This window comes from Amblyraja radiata, chromosome 17 (genome assembly GCF_010909765.2).
Source record: "Amblyraja radiata isolate CabotCenter1 chromosome 17, sAmbRad1.1.pri, whole genome shotgun sequence".
In the NCBI taxonomy this organism is placed as follows: domain Eukaryota; kingdom Metazoa; phylum Chordata; class Chondrichthyes; order Rajiformes; family Rajidae; genus Amblyraja; species Amblyraja radiata.
Genome location: NC_045972.1, coordinates 47,161,006 through 47,178,255, shown reverse-complemented (window position 1 = coordinate 47,178,255; position 17,250 = coordinate 47,161,006). Strand labels below are relative to the sequence as shown.

Genomic DNA, 17,250 nt, shown 5'->3' with positions numbered 1-17,250 from the left:
ATGTAACATTGACCAAGTGCAGAATCAAGGAGCCCTAATGCCAATATGCATCAAGGGCATAATACTCAAAGGTCTAGTCATACTTTGCTCACATGGAGATCAGTGTAGTTACATGGAACATAGAACAGTACAGGAACAGGCCTTTCGGCCCACTATGTCTGTGCCGAACATGATGCCATTTAGACTAGTCAAGTCAAGCCAATTTAATTTTTATAGTACATTTAAAAACAACTCTCGTTGACCAAAGTGCTTTACATTAGTGCAGGTACTAACATGCTACAAACATGGTACATAGATCAACAATACATACATAGATACATACATACAGCGCTCCCTCAGAGGACCTCAAGAAAGGCTTGAGAGTAGAAATAAGTTTTAAGTCTAGACTTAAAAGAATCGATGGAGGGGGCAGTTCTGATGGGGAAGAGGGATGCTGTTCCATAGTCTAGGAGCTGCAACCGCAAAAGCGGGGTCGCCCCTGAGCTTATGCCTAGACCGCGGGATGGTCAGTAACCCCAAGTCGGCCGATCTGACGGACCTGGAGGTGGTGTGGTGGGTTAGCAGATTTTTGATGTAGGTGGGGCAAGCCCGTTAAGGGCTTTGTAGACATAAAGAAGGAGCTTGAAATTGATTCGGAACCGCACTGGGAGCCAGTGGAGAGAGGCCAGAATCAAGGTGACGTGGTCCCTTTTTCCGGTGCCCGTCAGGAGTCTCGCTGCGGCGTTTTGGACCAATTGCAGGCGGGACAGGGATGATTGGCTGATGCCAGTGTAAAGGGAGTTGCAGTAATCGAGGCTGGAGGAGATAAATGAGTGGATGATCTTTTCGAGGTCGTCAAATTGGAGGAATTGTTTTATTTTAGCTATCGTCCGAAGCTGGAAGAAGCTAGCTTTTACCACGGCATTGACTTGTTTGTCAAATTTCAACACGGAGTCAAATATCACGCCAAGAGACTAATCTCCTCTGCCTGCACCTGATTCATATTCCTCCATTCCCTGCATATCTATGTGCCTATCTAAAAGCCTCTTAAACGCCACTATAGTATCTGCCTCCACCACCACCCCGGCACTATGTTCCAAGCACCCATGACCCTCTGTGCAAAAAAGTTGCCCCGCTCATCTCTTTTAAACTTTGCCCCACTCAACTTAAAGCTATACCCTCTCATCTTTGATATTTCCAACTTGGAGAAAAATGCTCTGACTATCTACCCTATCTATGCCTCTCATAATGTTGTATGCTTCTATCCAATCTTCCCTCAATGTCCACCGTTCCTGAGAAAACAATCCAAGTTTGTCCAACATCTCCTCATAGCTAATATCACCTAATTATGGCAGCATTCTGTTAAACCTCCTCAGTATCCTCTCCAATACTTCCATGTCCTTCCTATTATGAGGCAACTAGAATTCCATTAATTATGTTGTTGGTCCTCAGTCATTCTCAGACGTCATTGCAGGAGTTCCTCAGGGCAATGTCCTTTGCCTTATTACATTCAGAGATTTCATCAGTGACTTTACTTCCATCAAAACCTCGTAAATAGTAGAATAAGCGATATCAATATATCAAAATGCAGTATTGAGATATAACGAAGTATATATGAGCAGGTAAAGGGGCGAAATGAAATATATTCTGAAATTGGGTGGTTGAATATTGTAATGTTAACTGAAGGAAGAAAATCGAATCGAATATCAGGGAGGGCTAATGGAAGAAAGCAAGGAAACAAGGCTTGAAGGAAAAGAAGAAGCAAGATCAGCAGGGAAGAAACGGCAAAGAGGATGAATGAGCTATAGAGGGGAAAAGACACGGAACAAAAGAGATAAGGTAGAAGATTTAATTAGGACAAAGAAATAAGCAAGGGAGTAGTAGCGAGAAAGGAGATAAAATAAAATGGAAAGCCCTTTATAAACAATTGCTGCTTTAAAATAAATTATCCAATCTGCTTTATAATGTTTGGTTGAAGACATTTTAAAACTCTGGAGACTGCATAATCACATGCTCAATGCAGAATTACTTTATCTCCCTATTCAGTGCCTGCAGAGGAGGGGATAAGGATTTTATACATTGCAGTGCTGCCCAGAAACACATTTTGCTGTGTCAAAATGTGCTAAGCATATTACATTTTTATGGTGGAGAATGTATTAAGTAATGCAGTATGGATGTTCCTGACTTAAGAAAATATGATAATTATTGTCGGTGTCTAATAAAACAAATTAAGAACAGAGGGGGAGTGGGAGAGAAAGATTGTGTGGAACCACAGAAAATGTTTGAAAAGCTGCCCAGATTGATGATGTGTATTCTCGCTTGCTTATGTATCTCCTTATGAAGCAGCACTGTACATTGCTATGTCCCTGAGTGATATGGTGAATTTATTGATTCGATTTTTTAAAATGTGGATGGTGCACAGTTTAAAATTATGATGATGCTGCTTGCTTTAATACCTACACGTACTAGATTTGAAAATGTTATTGAAGAATTAAATTGGTGCCATTCAATTTGTAGAAGACATTTGGAAAGAAATATTATTTTTTCATGAATGCTGTGCTTGCAGGCTTACCTCCATCTGGGTGTAAATAAAAAACTTAATTTGTCTGGAAGACCCAACAGACCTGTTGGATGTATTGGAACATCAAAGGTAAGTAATTCATTAAATGTATATATTTTTTAATAAATATTTTTATTGGAAGCATGTATACAAATAACAGCAAGCGACAATTTAATTACAGATTTCTTACATAGCTTCAGTTTTTTATTTTAAAGAATAAAGATAAAGGGAGAAAAAGATGAGAGAAAGTAATAGAGAGAGAAGAAGAAAAAAAAAAGGGGGGGGGGGGAAAGGAAACTACCAGACAAGATTATGGAGATAGATCCAGGAAATGTTAAGTGTAACTATTCATCCAGTCCCAAACTCGGGTTTCAACTCTGATTTTGTGTTGAATCAATTTACATTTTCAAAAATTCAATAAATGGAGACCATATTCTAACAAAAAATTCTGGTTTGAGACACATCTTATTTTTTCAAAATGCAAGGTCTCAGTCATTTCCGTAATCCACATTTTAATTGGAACAGAGTTTTTTCCAAAATTTGAGTATTAATTTTTTCGCAGCTATTAGACTGTAATCAAGAAATTATCAATTCCTTAAATATTAAAAGTGAAATTATACCACTTGCTAGTTCCATTTAATTATCGAACCTAGAAAGCGATATATGCCAAAAAAAAGTGAATGTAATTATTTGACCCAAGGAAGAGATGAAAAATAGTAGCATGGATTTAGCTTTAGGTCAATGTTTAGTTATAATGCTTTATATTTTGACCATTTTTGTGATAAAACACATTATTTAAGAATAATAATTCAGATTGCATGAATTAAGTGAATTAATTCGAATTTCCTATGTTTAGATTAATTTCAAAATACATTCTTAATTTGAAGTACCCTGTAAATGTTACGAGTTTGTTAGTTCTCCAAGTCTGGTTTTATCTCACAAATATCACTCATGATATTTAATATCTTCATGTGTATTCATATCAAGATGATTAGTGATTCGAGTTAAATCTGATAAGAATCTAGTAATCGAAGGAAAGCAATTATATAATGCAAATGGCATGAATGTATAAAATTAGCCAGATTGCATTTGTTAGATTTTTTTTGGTCATTCATCTATGTCCTGAAATGCAAATAACATATAAATTCTGCTTTTATCCACAGCTTTACAGAATTCTAGGAAAAACAATTGTTTGCTATCCCATTGTTTTTGATTTGAGTGACTTTTACATGGCTCAAGACGTCATGCTGCTGATTGATGACATAAAGGTATTCTGCAAGTCTATCGACCATCTGAACTGTTGGTGGCGGCTAAACCCTTTAAATTCCACTTTATCTAAAGTACAGTCCACAACTTTGTTAATTGATATGCAAATAACTTACCGTGCAAATAAAACAAAATAATATTTATACATACTTAATCCTGAATCAGTTCTATTATTGGTTTTATTTCTTGCATAAAAAAACATAAATGCCATTAAGATCAATTCAATTATATTTCAAGGCTTTAAATGTTTATAAAATATAACAATTGCATGGAAATTATTTCATATCCATATTAAACTCAATAAACTGGAAACTGTAATCAGTAATAATATTGCTTGTGGATATGAATAAAATTATGATAGTTTATTAGTACAAATCACAAAATGCTTGAGGAACTCAGCAGGTCAGGCAGCATCTGGGGAGGGAATGGACAGGTGACATTTTGGATTGGGACCTTTCTTCAGACTAGGGAATCACAGAGGTGTAGCAATGAGAGAGGGTCTTTCAAAAATCATGTTGGAGATATCTTGTCCATTCCCTCCACTGATCTGCCGAGTTCTCCAATACTTAGTGTTTTGCTCAAGATTCAGGCATCTGCAGTATCTTTTGTCTCCAGTATATTAACAGCACCTTGCTCTACTCCACCATGTACAGTGCCCTCTATAATGTTTGGGGTAACGACCCATCATTTATTTATTTGCCTCTGTACTCCACAATTTGAGATTTGAAATAGAAAAAAAATCACCTGTGATTAAAGTGCACATTGTCAGATTTTAATAAAGGCCATTTTTATACATTTTGGTTTCACCATGTAGAAATTACAGCAGTGTTTATACATTGTCCCCCCATTTCAAGGCACCATATTGTTTGTGACACAGATATGTCATTTAAATGAAAGTAGTCATGTTTAGTATTTTGTTGCATATCCTTTGCATGCAATGACAGCTTGAAGTCTGCGATTCATGGACATCACCAGTTGCTGGGTGTCTTCTCTGGTGATGCTCTGCCAGGCCTGTATTGCAGCCATTTTTATCTTATGCTTGTTTTGGGGGCTAGTCCCCTTCAGTTTTCTCTTCAGCATATAAAAAGCATGCTCAATTGGGTTCAGATCGGGTGATTGGCTTGGCCATCAAGAATTGACCAATTTTTATCTTTGAAAAACTCCTTTGTTGCTTCAGCAGTATGTTTGGGATCATTGTGTTTAAGAAGGAACTGCAGATGATGGAAAATCGAAGGTACACAAAAATGCTGGAGTAACTCAGCGGGTGCAGCAGCATCTATGGAGCGAAGGAAATAGGCAATGTTTCGGGCCGAACCCCTTCTTTATCTTGCTGTAGAATGAACCGCCGGTCAATGAGTTTTGAGGCATCTGTTTTAACGTAAGCAGATAGGATGTGTCTAAAAACTTCAGAATTCATTATGCTACTACCATCAGCAGTTGTATCATCAATGAAGATAAGTGAGCCAGTACCTTCAGCAGCCATACATGCCCAGGCCATAACACCCCCACCACCATGTTTCACAGATGAAGTGGTATGCTTTAGACCTTGGGCAGTTCCTTCTCTCCTCCATATTTTGCTCTTGCCATCACTCTGATATAAGTTAATCTTCGTCTCAACTGTCCACAAGACTTTTTCCAGAATTGTGGTTGCTCTTTTAAGTATTTCCTGGCCATCCTATTTTTGCGGCTAACAAGTGGTTTGCATCTTGCAGTGTAGCCTCTGTATTTCTGTACATGAAGTCTTCTGGGAATAGTGGTCATTGACAAATCCACACCTGACTCCTGAAGAGTGTTTCTGATCTGTCAGAGAGGTGTTTGGGGATTTTTCTTTATTATAGAGAGAATTCTTCTGTCATCAGCTGTGGAGGTCTTCCTTGGCCAGACAGTCCCTTTGCGATTAGTAAGCTCACCAGTGCTCTCTTTCTTCTTAATGATGTTCCAAACAGTTGATTTTGGTAAGCCTAAGGTTTGGCTGATGTCTCTAACAGTTTTATTCTTGTTTCTCAGTCTCACAATGGCTTCTTTGACTTTGATTGGCACAACTTTGGTCCTCATGTTGATAAACAGCAATAAAAGTTTCCAAAGATGATGGAAAGACTGGAGGAAAGACTAGGTGCTGAGAGCTCTCTTATTCCTGCATTACATAGAAACATAGAAAGTAGGTGCGAGAGTAGACCACCAGGTCCGTCGAGCCCGCACCGCCATTCGCTCATGGCTGAACACTAAACAGACACACTTACCCACAAACAGTAGACACAGAACACAAGACACTACCCTCCCCTTTATACCGCTATCACCCCTCTCCACCCCAAGAACCTCGTGATCTCCTGGGGGAGGCAAAAAACCGGATAAAAACCCAGGTCCAATTCGGGAAAAAAATCCGGGAAATTCCTCTCCGACCCCAATCCAGGCGATCGACACTTGTCCAGGAGATCACTCAGGTCTTACTATACTAACCATACCTAGGTCCATATCCCTGCCCTCTCCCCGTAGCCCCTTATCCCCTTGGCAGCTAAAAAAACATCTATTTTAGTCTTAAATATATTTAACGTTTCTGCTTCCACTGCTCCCTGGGGCAGTGAATTCCATAAATTAACCACCCTCTGGGTGAAGAAGTTCTTCCTCATCTCAGTTTTAAAAGAGCCCCCCCTTATTCTACAACTATGTCCCCTAGTTCTAGTTTCCCCGATCATTGGGAACATCCTCGGTGCATCCACCCGATCAAGGCCCCTCATGATCTTATATGTTTCAATGAGATTAAGGAGGCAATTAAACACACCTGAGTAATTACAAACACCTGTGAAGCCAAGTGTCCCAAACATTATGGTGCCCTGAAATGGGGGGGACTATGTATAAACACAGCTGTAATTTCTACATGGTGAAACCAAAATGTGTAAAAATGGTCTTTAATAAAATCTGACAATGTGCACTTTAATCACATCTGATTTTTTTTCTATTTACAAATCTCAAATTGTAGAGTACAAAGGCAAATAAATAAATGATGGGCCTTTGTCCCAAACATTATGGAGGGCACTGTAGATAATTACACTATCATTTCTTGAAATGTATATAATTCCTGTAATGTTTATCATTTTGATCCACAGAATTTACTGCTGTTTATTAAGCAATATTGGAAGATGAATCGACGGCCACTATTCCTCGTTCTAATCCGTGAAGATAACATAAAGTAAGATGGTCTTCTGTTAGGATTACTTTCTATTGCATTTTCTTTCCTCCTAATGGTTTACTATTCCTAAATCTAAATCGGTTAATCATTTTTTCTCATTTAGGGGGAGTCGACTCAATCCTATTTTGGACATGTTGGCAGCTTTTAAAAATGGCATGGTTGGTGGAGTAAAAGTTCATGTCGATAGACTTCAGGTATGTCAAGGTCAAAACATGATCCTTTAAGGGGGTGTAAATTCAATCATGATTACAATCTGTGGATATCAGTAATGCCCAGATGCTGCTCATCTTGCTGAGTTCCTCCAGCAGTTTGTTTATTACTGCAGATTCCTGCATCTACAGTCTCTTATGACTCCAGCCCAATTATTTTATAGATCCTTAAACGAATAATGAATGTGTTCATTTATTTGGAGATTTGCTAAGTTAAGCCCCTGTCCCACTGTACGAGGTAATTCAAGAGTTCTCCCGAGTTTCCCCTGATTCAAACTCGGAGAATTACAGCAATGGCCGTTCGTGGGTACTCTGGGCTCTCGTGGAAATTTTTCACAATGTTGAAAAATCTTCACGAGTTTACCGCATTTCCCGGGTACCTGCCGTTAGTGTCACGAGCCGCTAAGAGACCACCCGAGCTCCGACGTTCCCGGTAAATACATTCTGCGTACTTACAACGAGTCCGATTTTTTTTTTTAACTCGGGAGAACTCTTGAATTACCTCGTACAGTGGGACAGGGGCTTTATATATTATTTTTGAGGAAATGTTCTTGATATCCTGACCAGTGATCATACTGCAAACTACGTCATAAACTGTTCCTTGTCAGCTAACTATTTGTTGCAATCTTCTGTTGGCAAATTGTTTCATCTGTCTCTCACGTAATGATACGTTTGCAGTTACTGTAACATACTTTGAGGTAACGGAAAGAGGTGCAAGGCGTTATATAAATCCAAGTGTTTCTTCACATCGTATTCCAGCTGTTAGTGCTTTTTTAAATGATAACATGCAGATGGAAATATGATAAATTGTCCTGCCAGAATGATTTCCAACGTTACAATGAAAAAAATGAACATTTGCAACACAGATTTGATTTATTTTTCTCTTGGGAAATTCAGTACGTCTACTTGCTCCCTGCGTCTAAAATATGATCAAGGATGGGAAGTTTTCTGGATAATCAGCTTTTACAACTCTATACAATGAATAGAGATAGATAAAAATGAGCCTAGAAAAGAATGAAGGCTAATCTAGTTGGGTCTAGTTATTTTAATATATTCCCAAGGCACTTCATGAGACCATTAACTTACTCATGATCATGTAAGGAGACTTCACGACAGGTAAGTAAAAAGTGACACATTTTCAGAAATCCTTTCTTATTTCATTCATTTTTTCAATCAGTGACATACAGGCATGGCTAGCGTTTGTCACCCATCCTTCCTCACCCTTTGTAAACAGTCTTAAACTGCTGACATCCTTCTGGTGAAGTACTTCCTCAGTGCCGTTGGGAAGGGGACTCTAGGATTACGCCATTCAGATGAAAGTAAAGAGATAGAGATATTTAGGCAGCATACTACAGTGTTAAGAGTTTAGACACATGAAACATAATAGCAGAAACTGAAATCAGGAAGGTAGAAATGGAGGTTCAAAAAGATCTCAATAGTTTGGCTGGAAAAAAGGCATGACCTTGAGAGATTTGAAAGCAAAGATTAGAATCTTAAAATTGAGGTGTTGGTGGATCAAGAGCAAGAATTGGTCGGCAAGGAAATTGAGGTGTAAAGCCCCTGTCCCACTTAGGAAACCTGAACGGAAACCTCTGGAGACTTTGCGCCCACCCAAGGTTTCCGTGCGGTTCCCGGAGGTTGCAGGTGGTTGCCGGAGGTCGCAGGTAGTGGAAGCAGGTAGGGAGACTGACAAAAACCTCCGGGAACTGCACGGAAACCTTGGGTGGGGCGCAAAGTCTCCAGAGGTTTCTGTTCAGGTTTCCTAAGTGGGACAGGGGCATTAGACTACTGGAATGTTTATTTTCCTTAGGGCGGAAATATCAAACACTAGATGGCATAGCTTTAAGATGGGAGGGGCAAAGTTTAAGGAGACGTGCACGATAAGTTTTTTTACACAGAGGGTGGTGGGTGCTGGGAACGCACTGCCAGGGATGGTGGTGGAGGCAGATACAGTAATGGCGATTAAGAGGTTTTTAGATAGGCACACGGATATGCAGAGAATGGAGGGATATGGATCACATAGACACAAATGAAATTAGTTTAATCTGGCATCAAGGCTGGCACATACATTGGGGGCTGAAGGGCCTAACCCTATGCTGTACCTTTCTATGTTTTATGAATCTGGGCGTGGGCTGCGGAGCTTGTGAGTTCAAGTTAATTGCATGGTATAAATTGGAATTATAGTCTGAAAAAGATTGCAACATAAATGGAAGAGGGTGTCAGTGCTGATGAAATATGGCAGGAAGAGAATACGACAATATTACAAAGGTGGATATAGAAAAGGGTGCAGATTATTCGCAGATTGCACGGCCTCATAACACATGTGATGAACGGTTCGCAGAATTTCCCACTTATTCTGAAATGTGGAGATAGAATAAGGTAATGCTCCTTCAGTTGTACTCAGTCATTGCTTAGATTTCCAAAGATGATTCAGATAACTGATCACTAGGCTATCATGCTTATTGTTCCATGGTTAACTACAGTGAATTAATCTCTGTGGGTCAATCAATAGAATACAATACAATTCAATTTATTGTCATTTGGACCCCTTGAGGTCCAAACGAAATGCCGTTTCTGCAGCCATACATTACAAACAAATAGACCCAAGACACAACATAATTTACATAAACATCCATCACATTGCTGTGATGGAAGGCCAAAAAAACTTATCTCTCCACTGCACTCCCCCACCCCGATGTCAGAGTCAAAGTCAAAGCCCCCGGCGGGCGATGGCGATTGTCCCGTGGCCATTAAAGCCACGCCGGGTGATGCAAGGTCGCACACCGGGTTCTAGATGTTAGAGCCCCCGGCGTGCGCTCGCAGTCCCGCAGCCATTCCAAGCCGCGCGGGGCGGTGATGTAAGGCCCCGCTCCAGGAGCTCTTCAACCCCGCAACTCGGGCGGGAGAAGTCGCCGTTGCGGGAGCCCCGAAAAGCGGACTCCCTCCAGGGTCCCGCGGGCTCCCGGTGTCACTGTCCGCCAAACCCGCAGTTGCAGCCACCGAATCTCCGGGGGTCGGGTCGCAGCAGCGTCCACCACAGCTCCACCCGCTCTGGACTCGGCCAGCTCCGCGACGGTGAGGTGAGTAGTCGGCACCACAGCCCCCGGTCTTCCTGTTGGAGGCCGCTCCTCGTTGCAGCCCCAACGACAACGGAGACCCGACAAAGAAAAGGTCGGGTCTCCCGTGCAGGGAGAGATTTAAAAGTTACCCCCTCCCCCCCACACCACCCCCACCCCCCCACACACATACCCCAACAAAAAATAACAAAAACTACATAAAAACATAGACATAAAATAATAAAAACGCAGACGGACTGCAGAGGCTGCTGCTGACGAAAGTCGCGCCGCCCACCGAAGCCGCCCAAGTCAAGTCAAGTCAAGTTTATTCGTCACATATACATACCAGATGTGCAGTGAAATGAAAAGTGACAATGCTCGCGGACTTTGTGCAAAAAGACAAACAAACAAACAACCAAACAAACTCTAAACACAATCATAAACACACACATATTCTTTTACATATTAAATATTGGAAGGAAAAACGTTCAGTAAAGTTAGTCCCTGGTGAGATTTACAGTCCGAATGGCCTCTGGGAAGAAACTCCTTCTCAACCTCTCCGTTCTCACAGCATGGCAACGGAGGCGTTTGCCTGACCGTAGCAGCTGGAACAGTTACTAAATTACTAAATAAGTCAATTACTAAATAATTACTAAATAAGTCAATTACTAAATCAATTACTAAATAAGTTTCCCTGTCAGAAATAGATCCCTTTCACATTGTTACAACAGCCATTTGTAACATTGACTTATTGTCAAGGCTTCCTCTTCACTGGAATCACAAAATCTAGAGTGATAATGGTATAGTGCACAAATCAAAATCAAAGCAGGGTGATGTAGTCTTTATGTTAACAATGTTGTGAGCTTTGATGGAAGTATTCCCTTGTCACCCTTGTGGCCCTTGTGGCTAAGGGGATCAGAGGGTATGGAGAGAAGGCAGGTACGGGATACTGAGTTGGATGATCAGCCATGATCATATTGAATGGCGGTGCAGGCTCGAAGGGCCGAATGGCCTACTCCTGCACCTAATTTCTATGTTTCTATGTCACTGGTTGACTGATACAGAGGTCAGTGGCTCTGAATGGTGTCCAGAAGGGATATTGGTTTTGAGAACACATGCATTCATCACAGTTTTTTTCCCATAACCCAGAGTTCCGACTAATTGGTTGAAAACTGTATTTGTTTGCAGAGATTGGATCTATTATTGGATCAGTTGTTGGTCATTATGTTTCTAGCTGGTATTAACTCAAACAATTAAATTAAGGGAATCTCAAGAACCGCCTTATTTGGAATAATTGGAATGCTTCTCCATTATTAAACAGACATTAATCTGTTGTAGTGCCTCCAGGCAGACTAATTAACACAACGGATTGAAATGGTAAAGAACCCTGAATGCCAATAATTTGTTCCTTTGAGGCAATGCTCCTTACTTGATACGTGGTGCCTATATCCACAGATAGTTTTGGATCAAAGCTGATGTGGATTTCCGATAATTCTTTAACGAACCCTCTCAGCCAGCGTGCAACAGTATGGGGACTTTCCAGTCTATGACTTTGTTGGTTGCTTCCGCCTTTTAAAGAAATTTTGTTGACATCGAGTCACTGTAATCTGAGAATCATGACTGAAATCTTCATATTGGTTATGCCCAGGTTTTTTTTTCATCACTCTCTTATTTCGTTCAATTATCCACTGAAATTGAAGGGAAAAAGTGAAGGTGGGAAATAATTACTCAGAATACAAATGCAGAGTTTAGTTTAGAGATACAGCGCGGAAACAGGCCCACCGGATCCTCGCCGACCAGCGATCCCTGCACATTAATGCTATCCTGCACACACTAAGGACAATTTTTACATTTACCAAGCCAATTAACCAACAAACCCGCACGTCTTTGTAGTGTGGGATGAAACCGAAGATCTTGGAGAAAACCTTTGCAGGTCACGGGGAGAACATACAAACTCCGTACAGACAGCGCCCTTGGTCAGGATCAAACCCGGGTCTCCGGCGCTGCATTCGCTGTAAGGCAGCACCATGCCGCCTGAGTTGAGGTTACAGAGTTGAGATCGACCTAGCAAATCTTCCGCAGCTTGACAACCTATCACTTGCTAGCTCCTGCTTCACCCCTTCACCTCAACGCTTTGTAATAGCTATCTCCTGACCAGGGTCTCAAACCAAAACTTCGAACATCTCTTTGCCTCCACAGAAGCTGCCTGACTGCTGGGTTCCTCCAGCAGTTTGTTTTGTCGCTCCAGATCCCAACATCTGTAGTCTATTGTCTCTTTCCAAGGTGATGATCATGCTGAATGGTGGAATCAGCTCAAGGGGCCAAGTGGCCTACCCCTACTCCTACTCAAATGTAGCCCACAAGCAAACTTGAGCTCTCCTGTTGGCTATGTTACATAGCTTACAGCAGGTGATCATAAGTACGAAGCCCATGGTGTGATTCTATACCATACAAACAGTGAATCATATTTTGAGAAGGCCATGAACATTCTCCGCTGGTGTCCTGCTGTTGTCATGGTAACAGCACTCAATTAGATTGCAGCAACGCTCAATTAGATTTCATGGAATATGAGCCGGAAACAAGCCAATGAAGTAAAAGCTGGCACTCATCCCTCGGGGAGTAGTGCCCGAGGATTCGTTTGGTAAAAATGATTTACTCTGAATGAAGTGGGGCTTTCTGTTTAAAATTCTTCTGGTGGTCTGTCACAACTTGGCGAGTCCCCCAAATGACACAAAACAGCAGTTTATCACTGTGTAAGAAGGAACTGCAGATGCTGGTTCACACCGAAAATGGACACAAAATACTGGAGTAACTCAGCAGGTCAGGCAGCATCTCTGGAGAATATGAATAGGTGACGTTTCAGATTGAGATCCCTCATCAGACCCATCATCAAGTTTGAAGAAGGGTCTCGACCCGAAACATCACCTATTCCTTTTTCCAGAGATGCTGCCTGACCTGCTGAGTTACTCTATTATTTTGAGTCTAGGGTTTAGGCCCGAAACGTTGCCTATTTCCTTCGCTCCATAGATGCTGCCTGACCTGCTGAGTTACTCCCGTATTTTGAGTCTATCAGCAGTTTATCACTGCCTGAATTTTGGAGAAGATGGTAGTGCAGGCCAATTCATCTCTTAGAAGAATCTATTCCTGAAGCGTAGAAGTGACCTGACTCTTTAGGGTAGAACCAGTGCTTGAAAGATTGAATGTGATGGAGACCATGACCTTTATTGTTAGAGCAGTCCAAGTATGACTGGGTGCCAGTCTGACTTCGAAGTGAGCAGTTCAATGCCTGCTCTTTCAAGATCCCCAACTTTGCCTGAGTTGTCAGCGATACCTAGTCTGAAGCTTCTATTCAAAATGCTCAGCCTGAGGGATTACCAAGGAAGCAGCCATCATATTGTTCTCAGACGTTAAAATGACTGTCTAGCTCACTAGTAATTCCTGTACTCACATGGAGCAGTTTTCACTTGAGCACTAATCCCCCATAGAATTCTGCAATAGTCTGCAGAAGTTTCAACTGTGTTCGTAGCTGTGTACACCAAATAGCATTGTTGAATTGTTGAAGCTTGGTTGGTTTGTGACTGCCTAACCCTAGTCATGCCAAGGGATGATATCACCTAATAGCCACCAGCAATGCTCTGAAACGGTGCAGGATAAACATTTTGGAGATGATGGCAGTGTCAGTCAATTCATCTCATAGAAGATATCATTAGGAGTGTGATTGACATTTTACTGGAGGGGTGGCGTAAAACAACCTAGAAATGTTGCAATCAGATGGCGCTCCAGGTAAAAATGGTTCCAGGATATTATTGTGTAAGATAAAATCTGGTTATCTAGTTAAAGATAGTGACCTAATGTAATATAATAGTGAGGAATGTGGTGCATTGAAGGTGTTTCAAGTCTAGCTAGAACTTCAACGTCAATATATTTGGCACAGAAATTGCCATTTTGGCTGGTGAAGTAAGGCTTTTTTTCGATTCAGGATATCAACATCAGCTATTCCGGTGAATCTTGAATTGTTGCCTTTTCTACATTAATGCGATGCTCAAATTTATATCCAACATAATTTATAAAATAATGTCCAATTGTGCGTTTTTGCAGCATTTACTTTTGATGTGCCTAGATACAAATGAATTAATTTAATTTCCTTTGCTAATTGCATCTGGATCGTACTAGCATAATGTTCACAACATAAAAAAGGATTGATAATATTACATTTAAGAAGGAACTGCAGAAAATCGAAGGTAGACAAAAATTCTGGAGAAACTCAGCGGGTGAGGCAGCATCTGTGGAGCGAAGGAAATAAGCAACGTTTCGGGTCTGAAGAAGGGTTTCGACCCAAAACCTTGCCTATTTGCTTCGCTCCATAGATGCTGCCTCATCCGCTGAGTTTCTCCAGCATTTTTGTCTAGCTTTGATAATATTACATTGTTTTCATTTAACAAACTTCTTTTAATTTGTATTGCAGACTTTAATATCTGGAGCAATCGTGGAACAGCTAGACTTCCTTCGGATAAGTGAAGAGGAAGAGTATGTTCCTACTAATTCTTTTTGGAATTGTCTTTTATTTTATACTGCCTTTCGACAGCATGACTAATAAAATTGTTTTTTAGAATTCCGCAGTTCCAAGGTTTGGAAGAACTAGAATTTCCGAAACATTCAAAAGTGAAGCGTAAGTCAAGTATAGCAAGTATTCCAAATGTGGTGGAACATTTGGATATAGATCCGGCTATGTGGATGTTTAGGTCAACAGCGGATATCGTCAGTAAACTATCTGTAAGGAAACAAATTATATTTACTTGTCATTCTCTATTGAAATATGTACTGGTTCCTTAAACATGTATCTGTGTTGTACCAGAGAGAAATGCTGTGCTTGTTGTATTGCTGGGAGATCGATTGATTCAATGAAAATTACAACATGGAGGCTGGTCCTTCGGCCCATCGATCATCTGCTCACACTAATTCTATGTTATCCACACCGACATATGAGGGGCAATTTTTACTTTAGCCTAGCATTCAATTCTCAGTGTAGGATTCAGCATGTGAAAAAGCTACTTTTATAACTACTAAACCAGGTTCGCTTCTTAATAAACAGACACCACACAAACTGTTTGGTAGACCAGTTCAAAACTTTACTCAACATCGGCCGATGGAAGGGAGCGAGAATTCCAGTCAAGTGACCTATACAGACACTTGACCGTCTTCTGTCCACTTCACTGAACAACAGAATTACATTGTCTTAAATAGGGTTTTTTTGTCCCCTTAGCACATTTCACAGACATTAGTCATGGTCAGAGGTACAGGAAAAGGTTTCCACAGAATGCATCACATCAAAGGCCTTTTGTTTACATGTTACAAGATAACATTGGCCATTTGGTTTACGACATTTTATCTTTCCACTTCCCTGTTCCTCTCTCGTCCTTCATAAACATTGGCTATTTGGATAATGCCATTTTATCTTCACAGAGATCACCCTAGCTCTTTCGCTGCTTTCTCGCTGTCATTTGGTCCCTCATAAACATTGGCCATTTGGTTTATGGCATCTTACTTCAAAGATGTGACTAGCTCTTTCTCTCTGCTTGTCCCTTGGGAGACAATGTTATGGTGTTTATTATCCCACACACTGCAACCTGAGGCAAGCCTAATTTGACACTAAATATAAGCTATAAACTAGCCCAGAAACCTATTTAATATCTTCTTATATTTTTAACTAAAATTCAGCTTCATCACATGTGCACCAATGAGTCTTTTAGTTGCCTTTTGTATCAATCTAAGATATATTATAGTTGCTAAGGAAGATCAGCATTTAAACCAATTAAAGAAAAGTGATGAATTTGCAACAATCCCAAGATAGCAGGGTTTAGACTTTAGGTTTTAGAGATACAGCTCGGAAACAGGCACTTTGACCCACCGAGTCCACACCAACCAGTGATCACCTCATACACTATCACTATCCTACACACTAGGGACAATTTACAATTTTGCTGAAGCCAATTAATTTACAACCCCGTGCTTCTTTGAAGTGAAACCGGAGCACCCGAAGAAAACCCATGCAGTCACAGGGAAAACGTGCAAACTGTACAGGCAGCATTCGTAATCAAGGTGGAACCCGGGTCTATGGTGCAGTAAGGCAGCAACTCTACCGCTGTACCATTGTGCCGCCCAGATATAAACAAATGACAAGTTATCTGTGCTAATGTCCAGAACCATAGCAGAATGCCAATAATCTTCATGTGATTATCATACATTTCAAATATTCCATTGTTACTGCTGCAGACAACTTTTTCTTCATAATTGTGATTTACACAATTCACACTTGACACAAATTTCTGCAGGTCATATTCCCGATAACAATATTTAATATAAAAGTATAGCTTCAGTTGCTTTTATTTATAAACCTAACTATATATTAATTTGTCTAATTCTATTTTAAAATTAAAAAAATTGAAATGCTTTAATAGCTTAAATAGATGATAGTGCAGGCTGTTATGCTTTATTGTCTCTCAGTTGTACCACAGGCATTTAGAAGGGTAAGGTGTTCAGGCCCACACACAGCTCCCTTGGGCCTCACCATTAAGATCCAGGGCTATTTGAACAGCTGGTTTAGCCTTTCAGAGGTGAAGCAGGCAATGATATGGTAGAAATAACCAATCATGAGGATAGCACTGTTACATTTTATCATTGTTATAAGGTTAGGTTTATTATTGTCACCAGTACTGAGGTACAAAGAAAAGCTTCCAAAATATAGAAACAAGGATCTACAGATCCTGGTTTACAAAACAGAGACTTAAGTGCCTGTTACTCAGAGGGTCATGCAGCATCCCTGGAGAACATGGATAATTCGGACTCTGCCTGAAGAAGGGTCCCTACCCGAAACGTCATCAATCCAGAGATGCTACCTGACCCGCTGAGTTACTCCAGCACTTTGTGTCTTTGCAAAGAAAAGCTTGTTTTGCATGCTATCCAATCAAATCATGCAATGGTATACATGAATCC

At 40.6% G+C, this 17,250-nt stretch overlaps 1 protein-coding gene across 4 annotated transcripts in view; it reads left to right on the top strand.

Moving 5' to 3' along the window:
• Positions 1–17,250, top strand: part of phkb (phosphorylase kinase regulatory subunit beta) — a 149,677-nt gene that overhangs the window by 90,714 nt on the left and 41,713 nt on the right. For all 4 annotated transcript variants that reach the window (XR_004414549.1, XM_033036399.1, XM_033036397.1 and 1 more), the window contains 6 exons: positions 2,546–2,629; positions 3,703–3,807; positions 6,910–6,992; positions 7,096–7,186; positions 14,723–14,784; positions 14,868–15,030. Coding sequence is in view for 3 of the 4 variants with exons in the window: in XM_033036399.1 (XP_032892290.1) it covers positions 2,546–2,629; positions 3,703–3,807; positions 6,910–6,992; positions 7,096–7,186; positions 14,723–14,784; positions 14,868–15,030 (588 nt within the window). In the remaining variant the exon portion in view is untranslated. The remainder of the gene's footprint in view (positions 1–2,545; positions 2,630–3,702; positions 3,808–6,909; positions 6,993–7,095; positions 7,187–14,722; positions 14,785–14,867; positions 15,031–17,250) is intronic.